This window comes from Chiloscyllium punctatum, chromosome 7 (assembly GCF_047496795.1).
Source record: "Chiloscyllium punctatum isolate Juve2018m chromosome 7, sChiPun1.3, whole genome shotgun sequence".
Taxonomy (NCBI): Eukaryota; Metazoa; Chordata; class Chondrichthyes; order Orectolobiformes; family Hemiscylliidae; genus Chiloscyllium; species Chiloscyllium punctatum.
The window spans coordinates 123,934,844-123,948,285 of record NC_092745.1 but is presented as its reverse complement, the minus strand read 5'-3'; the positions used below and the strand labels follow the sequence as shown (position 1 = coordinate 123,948,285).

General features: G+C 44.2%; 1 protein-coding gene across 1 annotated transcript in view; it reads right to left on the bottom strand.

Annotated features, from left to right (window-relative positions):
* Nucleotides 1–6,366: 6,366 nt before the first annotated feature.
* The window catches only part of LOC140480119 (interferon-induced protein 44-like), a 29,838-nt gene continuing 22,762 nt past the window's right edge, over nt 6,367–13,442 (bottom strand). Inside the window, exons 7-8 of the mRNA XM_072574786.1 lie at nt 13,283–13,383; nt 6,367–8,629 (exon numbers count right to left, since the gene is read on the bottom strand). Coding sequence (XP_072430887.1) covers nt 8,465–8,629; nt 13,283–13,383 — 266 coding nt within the window. The 3' untranslated portion in view covers nt 6,367–8,464. The remainder of the gene's footprint in view (nt 8,630–13,282; nt 13,384–13,442) is intronic.

Below are 13,442 nucleotides of genomic sequence, written 5' to 3'. Positions count from 1 at the left end.
TAGAAGCGAACTGTATAATAAAAAGGGAGTGGTCAGCTCTTTAACTGACCTGAGCTGAGCAGTTTAGTTCAGTCTTGAACTGGGAAGTTCAACAGGGAGCTGTGTGGACACTCTCTCTCTTTTCTGCCCTTAAACTTCGACCTGTAAACATGTGTACCCTTTATACTGGTTTTTAAAGGGAGTTTGCTTATTGGGACTGTTGTGTATGTTCAGAACAGCCTAATTAAGTCCAGTGGGATAGGCTGAATTCTTTAGGGATTCTTTGTCCTGTTCTTTGTGTTTCATTGTGTAATTTTGTGATTAAATGTTTTGTCTGTTTTAAACCCTGGTAGTCAACCTAGCTATTTTACTCCAGGTAATTTTCACTGTATACTTACCGAAACAAATTGCAAAGTTAGGTCTAGGGCTGCATTCTTAAGAATTTTTTCAGTGGTCTGGCTGAGTCCATAACAATGCACAAACCCTCCAAATATTTACACACACACTAGCCCTATAAATATTAACATGCATCACCCTGTATCTATTCACACATTTTTCACTCCCCTGGAAGCATTAATACACACCAATCCACTGTGAATGTTCCCACACACAAAGTCTGTGAACATTCACAAACATCACCCCACTGTAAATATTGACACATACCTACCCATACCACATAGATATTCAAACATGCCACCTCTCCAGTAAATACTAAAAGTAAAATTACCATAGTCTCTCTCTGTCATTAGAGAGGAACTCTCCTCCCTTAGCAGCTATGCACCAAAAATGCAGGGGAAGTATAAACCCTCCTTGGTATTCAGTGAGCTGACCCCCTGATTGACCCTGACTGATGGGTGACATTGAACCCCCTGACTGAATATATAGACTTCAGTAAGGCTTTCGACAAGGTTCCTCCTGGTAGACTGATTAGCAAGGTTAGATCTCATGGAATACAAGGAGAACTAGCCATTGGCTCGAAGGTAGAAGACAGAGGGTGGTGGTGGAGGGTTGCTTTTCAGACTGCAGGCCAGTGACCAGTGATGTACTACAAGAATCAGTGCCGAGTCTACCACATTTCACCATTTATTTAAATGATTTGGCTGCAAACATCAGAGGTACAATTAGTAAGTTTGCAAATGACACCAAAATTGGAGATGTAGTGGACCATGAAGAAGGTTACCTCAGATTACAATGGAATTTTAATCAGATGGGCCAATGGGCTGAGGAGTGGCAGATGGAGTTTAATTTAGGCAAATGTGAGGTGCTGCATTTTGGAAAAGCAAATCTGAGCAGGACTTATACATTTAATGTTAGGGTCCTGCAGAGTGTTGTTAAACAAAGAGACCTTGGAGTGCACGTTCATAGTTCTTTGAAAGTAGAGTCGCAGTTAGATAGCATAGTGAGGTTTGGTATACTGTCCTTTATTGGTCAGAGTATTGAGTACAGGAGTTGGGAGGTCATGCTGTGACTGTACAGGACATTGGTTAGGCCACTTTTGGAATATTATGTGCAATTCAGGTCTCCTTCCTATCGGAAGGATGTTTGGATGTTCCCAGGGTTTGAGGATTTGAACCATAGGAAACAGCTAAGTAGGTTGAAGCTGTTTTCCCTGGAGTGTCAGAGGCTGACGGGTGACCATATAGAGTTTTATAAAATCATGAGGGGCATGGATGGGGTAAATAGACAAGGTCTTTTCCCCAGGGTGAGGGATTCCAGAACTAGAGGACATAGGTTGAGGGTGAGAGGGGAAAGATATAAAAGGGATCTAAGGGGCAACATTTTCATGCAGAGGAGGGTGCGTGTATGGAATGAACTGCCAGAGGAAGTGGCAGGGTCTGGTACAATTATAGCATTTAAAAAGCATTTGGATGGGTGGATGAATAGGAAGGGTTTAGAGGGATATGGGCCAAGTGCTGGCAAATGGGACGAGATTAGGTTACGATATCTGGTTGCCATGGACGATTTGGACTGAAAGGTTTGTTTCCATACTGTACATCTCTATGACTGTATGACTCCACGACAACAGGCCCAGTTGAACCAATCTCTTTTCATAGGACAGTCCTGCCATCCCAGGTACCAACCCACTGAACATCCACTGCACTCTCTCCACAGTCCATCCTTTCTTAGGTAACGGGTCTAAAACTGCACACAATGTTCTAGATACGGTTTCACCAAGTCCTGTATAACTGCAGTTAGTCATCTCTGTTTCTCTACTCAAATCCTCTTGCAATGAAGGCCAACATACCACTTCCTAATGGCTTGCTACACCAGCCTGGATCCCTTAGTGCATTCACACATCCATACAGTTCATTTGTTTTTGGAAATGACGTGCACAATTTCATATTTAACCACATTGTAAAATGTAGCCTGCAGACTGCCTTGTGTGAGCAAACACACAAACAGACACAGACACACACACACACACACACGCATGCACACACACAGAGAACTGCACAGACACACATACACGCACACATAAACATAGACAGACAAACAGACACACACACATAAACACAGACAAGTGCGCGCACACACACACACACAGCCAGTTAAATTAAAGCAAACCCACAATCCCACGGACCATTGCTATGATGATGTGGCATGCCTTGGGATGCTCCAAACAGAAATGTAAAGAATCTTTTAAACTCGTCAACATAACTCTGGTTGGTTCTGTGACCAAAATGAATAATTTACATAGAATCCCTAAAGTGTGGAAACAGACCATTTGGCCCATTGATTCCACACTGACCCTCTGAAGGGGCATCCCATCCTGACCCACCGCTGTCCCATAACGTGGCATTTCCCATGATCAATTCATCGAGCCTGTCCATCCCTGGACATTATGAACAATTTAGCATGACCAATCCACCTAATCTGCACATCTTTGGGCTGTGGAAGGAAACCAGAGCACCCAGAGTAAATGCACAGACGAAGGGAGAATGTGCAAACTCCACACAGACTGCGACCCAAGGATGGAAATGAACCTGGTGTGTTTCCATTGACCTTTTTGAAACATCTGTATTTACCAAGCATTCTCTTCATTTAGCAGCTGTCTTTACCTTCTTTCCATCTGGAAACCAAACAAATAAATTAAATGCCTTGCTGGAATGATTATAGATCATGACTCTACCAAAAAAAAAGCACAGTGGCTCATTCACTGTTCATCTTCCTCTCTATCTGACCTTCTTGAATAGGTTATCTTTTAAATATAATAAACTCAGGTTTGTTTGACTTATGTTTACTGTGGGTTTGTTTTTACCAGTTCCTTATTATGTTTTCTATTTATTGACTTTTTTTAAAAACAAATCTAATGTTACATTTCTGAAACATAGACATTGTGAAATGTAGTTGCAGCCCTGAATTATGGATTTGCGTTGATTCGGGAAAGCTGAGCAGGGAGATTGTGACCCAGAAGTTCCATTCCAAGATGCTAGGCTGCTCTGGGAAGCAGACCAAAAGACCCCAGGTTAAATGTAGAAATTGGTGAGGGAGAACACAGGCCAGAGACTGCCAATTTGTTGAAGCTTTTAAAACAGCAGTAAAACAAAAATAAGTCCACCCAGCCCTCACTCCTCAAATACATTCACCCACCAGACACTCTCCATATTCCATCTAGTGCTTTCTTAAGCTCTCCATGGTCCCTCATGCCCTCCCATGCCAACCCTAGGACCTCAGCCCACCCAATGGTACTCCATAGCTCCTGTGCCAACTGAGTGCCAACTCAAGTCAACCAGTTACATTATGCACTTAAAGAAACAAAATTATTTCTCAAGATTTGAGAGAATCCACCATGCCATGGCTTTATGTTCTGTAAAAATGAAGCAAAGATATTACAATCATGAATCGATTCATCAGCATCTGAAAGGGCATATTCAAAGGAATATTCTTTCACAATGTGTCAGTGGTGAAGTCAATGACCTAGGGGCATTATTGCCAGATTATTAATCCAGAGACCTTGGTAAGGTTCTGTGTTGGAGTCCCAACATATCAGATGGTGAAAGCTGAATTCGACGAAAGTCTTGATTTAAGAGTTGAAAGATGACCATAAAAACGTTGTCGGACAAAATCTTCTGGATTGCCCTTTAGGGGAGGAAACTGCTGCCCTTACCTGGTCTAGGTAGTCATGGCCAGACCAGCTCAGCAGCTGGTCAATGGTGCCACCCAGGAGCAAATGAATCAGAGAGGCAACTGGGAGACATGCTGAATCAGGAGCGGTGGTGAGCAGGAGGTAAGTTGGAAGAGTAGGTTTTTCAGAGTTGTGTTGCTGAAGATTTTTGATCCAGTTAACATTCCTGATCCAGTCATGCTGGTACATCTGCTTTTGTTGCACTTTCAGTGTACCCAGTGATATGGAAGGTATGACTTAAATACAAATTCTACTTTTTAAGTTTCTTTATTATTGACTTGACAAAAGGACCTGTATGTTGGCACCAATACCTCAGGGCACACTGCATGGCCACTGGCCACACAATCGAACATCCACAGACATTGGCATCTGCCATGTACCAGCCTCTAATTGAGGCTTAGCTCTGATCCACTTATAGGATGCTTCAGCACTTCAATGCTGTACCTCAGACTGCACTACTAACTCTCGTTGCAATCCTGTAGTCCCTGAGGCACCCAGCTCATGGTCTAGACACCATCTCGAGCTGGTTTGCTTGTTCTCATTGCACTCACTCTCTACATGAATGACCACAGTATTCTTGCCTTGCCCTTTTGCACCTACTCCCCAGCCAGGCATACCATCCTCACACTGCGGCTGTATCGTGTTACCTTTAACGCAAAAACAAATCCAAGACATTTTATGGTTATCATCAGCAATCCTCAGTGCAGGGAGATACCTTTGGTTAGGATGCCCAGGCCAGCTGGGGGTTTGGATAGAGTCTGGGGGTTTGGATAGAGTCAATCAGTCATTCAGTGCACAGACCCAGGTGGCAACCTCAGACCAGGCTGTGCAGGTCTGGGGAATGGCCTCGACTGTTGGTCCTGGGAGAAAGAGGATGTCCCACCTCAACACCACCTCATCCACTAGGATATCCAAAACCCTGACCACAAAGTGGTGCAAATTTTCCCATATTTGCCAAGTCCAGGGCAAATACCATGAACCTTAGGAAGGTGACAACACTCGGACCTTAATTCTAATGTTCTGGAGACCTGGGTTCGAATCCAGCCACGGCAGATGGTAGTATTTGAATTCAATTAAAATCTGGAATTAGGAGTCTAATGGTGACCATTGAATCCATCGCCAATTGTCAGAAAAAAACCCTCTGATTCACTATTGCCCTGTAGGGAATGAAACTGCCATCCTTATCTAGTCTGGCCTACATGTTACTCCAGACACACAGCGATGTGGTTGACTCTTGTGGAGAGGCATGTGGCTCAGTGGTTAGCACTGCTGCCTCACAGCACCAGGGACCCAGCTTCGATCCCAGCTTTGGGCGACTGTCTGTGTGGAGTTTGTACATTCTTCCCTGTGTCTGTGTGGGTTTCCTGCTGGTGTTTTGGTTTTCACTCATGATCCAAAGATGTGCAGGTTAGGTGAATTGGCCATGCTAAATTGCTCATAGTGTTCAGGGATGTGCAAGTTAGGTGCATTAGTCAGGGGGTAATTGTAGAGTAATAAAGGCAGCAGTTTGGGTCTGGGTGGGTTACTCTTCGGAGGGTTGATATGGATTTGGAGGGCTGAAGAGCCTGTTTCCACACTGTCAGCATTCTATGATTTTTAACTGACCTCTGGGCAATTGGGGATGGGGAATAAATGCTGGCCTGGCCAGTGATGTCCAACCCCATGAATGAATTTTTAAAAAACTATGCAGGGAAGCTGCAAACTGATTGGACAGGTCTGTGTGCACTGTGGCGTCAGTAGTGAGGATGTCCATAAACTCTGGGATGTCCCTGCAGTCGCGAGTTGTTCTGAGGTAGAATGGGATGGGAGACTGGTGAGAAGAACCCCACGGGGTGGGGTCAATGGTTAATGAGCTAAGTTTGGTAAGGCCTCGTGGTGAGAAACACTCTGTCAAACTCAACAAAATGAACACAGCAAAAATAAAAGAAACATTCTGTCCACAGTATGTGCGTTTGCTCATTGACCTGTTCAAAGGTGGCATCTTTGAACCTGAGCCTCCTGGCTCAGAGATATGGACACTATTACTATGTCACAAGAACGCATTCAGCCTAGAGAGTGTATGCTGGTGATAGAACAGGAGGGAAGGTAACCAAAGGCAAAATAACCAGACAGATCCATCTAATGTGCAATGAAAGTTTAATGTTGAATACAGCTAGCAATAGTCAAATTGCAATACATGGTAACTTCTCAGCTTTGTTCCACTTGTTTGTGTGACAAGCTTAATATGGAATCCAAACAGAAAGTACCAGAAAAACCCAGCAGTTACCCAGCAGTGAAGAGAGAAACATTGTTAACATTTCAAATCTAACATAACTTCTTCAGAACTGAAGAAGGATATAACCAAGACATGATCTGCAAGGACTTCAATAAAATGCCTGACAAGGCTCCTCATGGCAGACTGGTTTGCAAGGTTAGATCACATTGAATACAGGGAGAACTAGCCATTTGGACACAGCTCTGGCTCAAAGGTAGAATACAGAGGGTGGTGGTGGAGGGCTGCCTTTCCGAATGGAGGCCTTTGACAGTGGAGTGCCACAAGGATCGATGTTGGGTCCACTGCTTTTGTCATATATATAAATTATTTGAATGTGTAAATAGGAGGTATAGCTAGTAAGTTTGCAGATGACACCAACATTGGTATGTAGTGAACAGCAAAGAAGGTTATCTCAGAGTACAACGGGACTTTGATCAGATGGGCCAATATACTGAGGAGTTGGAAGATGGAGTTTAATTTAGATAGATTAATTTAGAGGTGCTGCATTTTGGAAAGACAAAACGGAGTAGGACTTATACACTGAATGGTAAGTTCCTGGAGAGTGTTGCTGAACAAATGAACCTTGGTGTGCAGGTTCATAGTTACTTGAAAGTGGAGTTTTGGGTCGATAGGATAGAGAAGAAGGCATTTGATATGCTTTTTTTTATTGGTCAGAGTATTGAGTACAGGGGTTGGGAGGTCATGTTGTGGTTGAACAGGACATTGGTTCGGCTATGTTAGGAATATTGCGTGCAATTCTGGTCTCCCTCTTATTGGAAGAATGTTGTGAAACTTGAAAAGGATCAGGAAAGATTTACAGGGATGTTGCCAGGGTTGGAGGCTTTGAGCTGTAGGGAGAGGCTGGAGAGGCTGGGGCTGTTTTCCCTGGAGCATCGCAGACTGAAAGGTGATGTTATAGAATTTTGTAAAACCATGAGGGACATGGTTCAGATACATAGACAAGGTCTTTTCCCTGGGGTGGTGGAGTCCAAAGCAGGAGGGCATAGGTTTAGGGTGAGAAGGAAAAATTTGAATGGGGTCTAAGGGGCAACTTTTACAAAGGGTGGTACGAGTATGGAATGAGCTGCCAGAGGAAGTGGTGGAGGCTGGTACAATTTCAACATTTAAGAGGCACCTGGATGAATAGAGAGATATGGGCCAAATGCTGGCAAATGGGAACAGATTAAGTTAGGATTTCTAGTCAGCATGGACATGTTGGACCATAGGGTCTATTTGTGTGCTGTACGTCTCTGTGACTGTATGACTCTAAGAGATGGGTTTTACAAAGCCTGCTGCATGTAAATTCACACAGACGGCAAACTCTAACATCGAGTCATAGAGATTTACAGGATGGAAACAGGCTCTTTGACCTAACTCGCTAATGACACCCAGTTTTCACAATTTAAACCAGTCCTAATTGCCTGTGTTTGATCCATGTCCCTCCGTACCTATCCCATCAATGTGTGCGTCAAAATGTTTCTTAAATGACAAATTGGTACTTGCTTCCACCACTGCCGCTGGCACCCTCTTCCAGACACTCACCACCCTCTGTGTGAACAAATTGTCCCTCTGGATCCTTTTGTATCACTCCCCTCCCACCTTAAACCTATGCCCTCCAGTTTCAGACACCGCTATCATGAGGAAACGCTGGTGGCTATTTACCTTATCAATGCCCCTCAAGATTTTATAAACCTCAAAAAAGGTCACCTCTCAACCTCCTATGCTCCAGTGAAAAAAATCCCAGTTTATCTAACCTCCCCTCGGACTCAAACCTTCCAGTCCAAGTAGCATTCTAGTAAAGATTTTCTGCACTCTTTCTAATTTATTCCAATAATATTCTTAACAATATCCTTAATAAAAAGAATGATTAATATAACAACAATACAAAGACACCTCAATGGCCATACAACATTTGCAGATTTCAGGGCAGGATCATTAACCCTTTCAGCATCCCTCTGTAAACCTTTGGAAAATAATTCATTCCAAGTCTGGGAAATGCAACAGAGAAATGATTGCTCATAGCATTTGAATTCTCCCAACTAAAACTAGCAATGACTCAGAAAAGACAAAGTCATGAGAAACTTATGTCACAGTTTGGTGATAAACTAAACAGAATTCTCAAAATAATCATCTGCAAATCGTAACATCTGTACCACAGCAGAGAGTATTAAAATATCTGTAGCATATTGAAGCTCATGAACTGCCCAATAATTTTGCACAGGAATTATGCATGAAACTGCAATACCAAGTTGTTTTCCAACTTCCATCACCTGGAGAAAAAGCATATGATTTATCAGTGACATAAGAACATAAGATATTTGGTTCATCAAGCTCGTCCTCACTACTAGTTACTTGATAAAGCAAAACAACGTTAGAAGTCAACAAAAGGAAGGGACTTACTGTAAGGTGTCTACCATGACTACATTTCTATTTACCCCTTCCTTGTCAACAGCACAGACTTCATCATCAACCATTCAGGTTGTAAGCACCTCAAACATGTTGGAAAATTCCAAAAGCTGAATCTTAGAACATAGGACATAGAACAGTACAGCACAGAACAGGCCCCCCCAGCCCACGATGTTGTGCCGACCATTGATCCTCATGTATGCTCCCTCCAATTTCTGTGACCATATGCATGTCCAGCAGTCTCTTAAATATCCCCGATGACCTTGCTTCCACAACTGCATTCCATGCTCTCACAACTCTCTGCGTCAAGAACCCGCCTCTGACATCCCCTCTATACTTTCCTCCAACCAGTTTAAAACTATGAACCCTCGTGTTAGCCATTTCTGCCCTGGGAAATAGTCTCTGGCTATCGACTCTATCTGTGCCTCACATTATCTTGTATACCTCAATTTGGTCCCCTCTCCACCTCCTTTTCTCCGTCTGAGCTCAGTCAACTTCTCTTCATAAGATAAGCCCTCCAGTCCAGGCAGCATCCTGGTAAACCTCCTCTGAACCCTCTCCAAAGCATCCACATCTTTCCTATAATAGGGCGGCCAGAACTGGACGCAGTATTCCAAGTGCGGTCTAAACAAAGCTTTATAGAGCTGCAACAAGGTCTCATGACTCTTAAACCCAATACCCCTGTTAATAAAAGCCAAAACACCATATGCTTTCTTAACAACCCTGTCCACTTGGGTGGCCATTTTAAGGGATCTATGTACCTGCACACCAAGATCCCTCTGTTCCTCCACACTGCCAAGAATCCTATCCTTAATCCTGTACTCAGCTTTCAAATTCCACCTTCCAAAAAGCATCACCTCACATTTATCCAGGTTGAACTCCATCTGCCACCTCTTAGCCCATCTCTGCATCCTGTCAATGTCCCGCTGCAGTCGACAACAGCCCTCTATACTGTCAACGACACCTCCAACCTTTGTGTTGTCTGCAAATTTGCTGACCCATCCTTCAATCCCCTCATCCAAGTCATTAATAAAAGTTACAAACAGTAGAGGCCCAAGGACAGAGCCCTGTGGAACATCACTCACCACTGACCTCCAGGCAGAATATTTTTCCTCTACTACCACTTGCTGTCTTCTGTTGGCCAGCCAATTCTGTATCCAGACAGCTATGTTCCCCTGTATCCCATTCCTCCTGACCTTCTGAATGAGCCTACCATTGGGAACCTTATCAAATGCCTTGCTGAAGTCCATATACACCACATCCACAGCTCGACCCTCATCAACTTTTCTAGTCACATCCTCAAAGAACTCAATAAGGTTTGTGAGGTATGACCTGCCCCTCACAAAGCCGTGTTGACTGCATTTAATCAAGCCATGCTCTTCCAGATGGTCATAAATGCTATCCCACAGAATTCTTTCTAACACCTTGCAGACGACAGACGTGAGACTTACTTGTCTGTAATTGCCGGGGATTTCCCTATTTCCTTTCTTGAAGAGAGGAATTACACTTGCCTCTCTCCAGTCCTCAGGTACGACTCCAGTGGAGAGCGAGGATGCAAAGATCTTCGCAAGTGGCGAAGCAATTGCATTTCTCGTTTCCCAAAGCAGCCGAGGACAAATCTGGTCCGGGCCTGGTGATTTGTCAATCTTAATGTTTGACAAAATTTTCAGCACATCAGCTTCCTCTATCTCTATCCATTCCAGCATGCACACCTGCTCTTCAAAGGTTTCATTCATTACAAAGTTCGTTTCTTTTGTAAAGACAGAAACAAAAAACTCATTTAGGGCTTCCCCTACCTCCTCAGACTCCACACACAAATTCCCTATGCTATCCCTGATCGGCCCTACTCTTCCTTTGACCATTCTCTTATTCCTCACATAAGTGTAAAATGCCTTTGTGTTCTTCCTCATCCATTCTGCCAAGCCTTTCTCGTGCCCCCTCCTGGCTCTCCTCAGACCATTTTTGAGCTCTTTCCGTGCCTGCCTGTAATCCTGTAGAGCTGAGCTTGACCCTAGCTTCCTCCACCTTATGTAAGCTACCTTTTTCCTTTTGACGAGAAGCTCCACCGCTCTCGTCATCCAAGGTTCCTTTATCTTACCACTTCTTGCCTGTCTCAGAGGGACATATTTATTCATCACTTGTAACAACTGTTCCTTAAACAGTCTCCACATGTCTATAGTGCCTTTACCATGGAACAATTGCTCCCAATCCATGCTTCCTAACTCATGTCTAATCGCATCATATTTTCCTCTTCCCCAATTAAATATCCTCCCATTTTGCCTAATCCTCTCCTTCTTCATAGCTATGTAGAATGTGAGGCAGTTGTGGTCACTATCACCAAAATGCTCTCCCACCACAAGATCTGATACCTGCCCTGTTTCCGAGCACCAAGTCTAGAATGGCCTCTCCCCTCATCGGCCTGACAACGTACTGAGTTAGGAAACCCTCCTGAACACACCTTACAAAAACAGCTCTATTCAAATCTTCTGCTTGAAGGAGGTTCCAATCAATATTGGGAAAGTTAAAATCGCCCATTACAACACCCTACTACGTCCACACTTTTCCAAAATCTGCTGACCTATGCTTTCTTCCATCTCCCTGCTGCTATTGGGGGGCCTGTAGTAAACCCCTAACAAGGTGACTGCTCCCTTGCTGTTCCTAATTTCCACCCATACTGACTCGGTAGGCAGAGCTTCCTCGACAATGGCAGCTTCTGTAGCTGTGATATCCTCTCTGATAAGTAGTGCTACACCCCCTCCTCTTTTTCCCCCCTCCCTATTTTTTTTAAATGCTCTAAACCCTGGAACATCCAGCAACCATTCCTGCCCCTGAGAAACCCATATCTCTGTTATGGCCACAACATCATAGCACCAGGTACTGATCCATGCTCTAAGTTCATCACTTTTGTTCCTGATACTCCTTGCGTTAAAGCAAACACACTTTAACTGATCCTTTGGTTCCTTGCCAGGAAAATCCTTCCCACTAGCTGGTCTACCTCTTGCTATTGCCTCATCTGCATCAACTCACACCTCCAGTATACAGCTTAGGTTCCCACCCCCCCTGCCATACTAGTTTAAACCCTCTCGAACTACTCGAGCAAACCTTCCTCCCAGGGCGTTGGTCCCCTTCCAGTTCAGATGCAACCCGTCCTTCTTGTACAGGTCCCACCTTCCCCTGAAGGCATCCCAATTATCTACATATCTGAAGCCCTCCCTCCTACACCAGCTGCACAGCCACGTATTAAGCTGTGCCCGCTCCCTGTTCCTCGCCTCGCTATCTCGTGGCACTGGTAGTAAACTAGAGAACACTACTCTGTTCGTCCTGCTTTGCAGCTTCCATCCTAACTCCCTGAAATCACTTTTTATATCTTCAATCCTTTTCCTGGCTATATCATTAGTGCCAATATGTAACAAGATTTCTGGCTGTTCGCCCTCCCCTGTTAGAACCTTATACACCGGATCGGAGACGTCCCGGACCCTGGCACCAGGGAGGCAACATACCTTCCGGGAATCCCGATCCTGACCACAAAATCTCCTGTCGATTCCCCTAACTATCGAGTCCCCTACCACGAGTATTTTTCTATTCTGCCCCCTTCCCTTCTTTGCCACAGTGTCAGGCTCCACTTGATGTCTCATTCCTCTGATCTACCTTACTCACAGTTATGCTCTCCAGTACTTGATGGCTGCCCATAAAACTATAGACTCATAGAACCCCTACAATGTGAAAGCAGGTCATTTGGCCTGTCAAATCCACACCGACCCTCTGAAGAGTATCCCACCAAGATCCACTCTCCTTTCTATCCCTGTATCCCATGCATTTCCCATGGCTAAGCCACCCAGTCTGCACAGCCCTGTTTCACCCTGGGCAATTTAGCATGGCCAATTCACCTAACCTGCACATCTTTGGACTGTGTGAGGAAACCGGGACCAGGACTGGGTCTGATTCCTCTGACTCTGCCCCGGATAAGAACAGACATTTAAGGAAAATAAACTTACAGGAACACAGGGACGGAGCAGAAGCGATCAGACCAGATTTCACTGCAGAGATCCAACATGATCGGTTCAATGGCCTCCTTTTATACCCGAAAGGCAATGATACCATATACTGAAAATGTGTTGCTGGAAAAGCGCAGCAGGTCAGGCAGCATCCAAGGAACAGGAGAATCGACGTTTCGGGCATCAGCCCTTCTTCAGGAATCCATATAGAATCATACAGGTACAGAAGAGGCTCTTCACCCATCAAGTCTGTACTACCACTACACCACACTAAATTAAACTACACTGTCCCGCACTGGGCCCACAGCTTTGAATGTCATGACATTTCAAATGCTCATCCAAGTATTTCTTCAAGTTTGTGAGGGTCCCCACATCCACTACATTCCCAGGCAGTGTATTGCAGACCCCCACAAATTCCAGACCACTTCATAAAGAAAGCCACAAATTCATAGCTTGAACACTGGTAAGATCACCTTGTAAATGATGACACTATCACAGCTGAGTGTACGGTAAAAATTATACCTTTTTTTCAATGGGATCACTCCAGTAGACAGTTTTCACATCATTTCCAACCATAGGGCATTCTTCATCCACTTTTGTTAGTAAGACAATCTGTGGAACCTCTAGAAATGGAATGAATAATTCATTTATTAGCAAATTAACTTCTGCCATGGGTCACAAT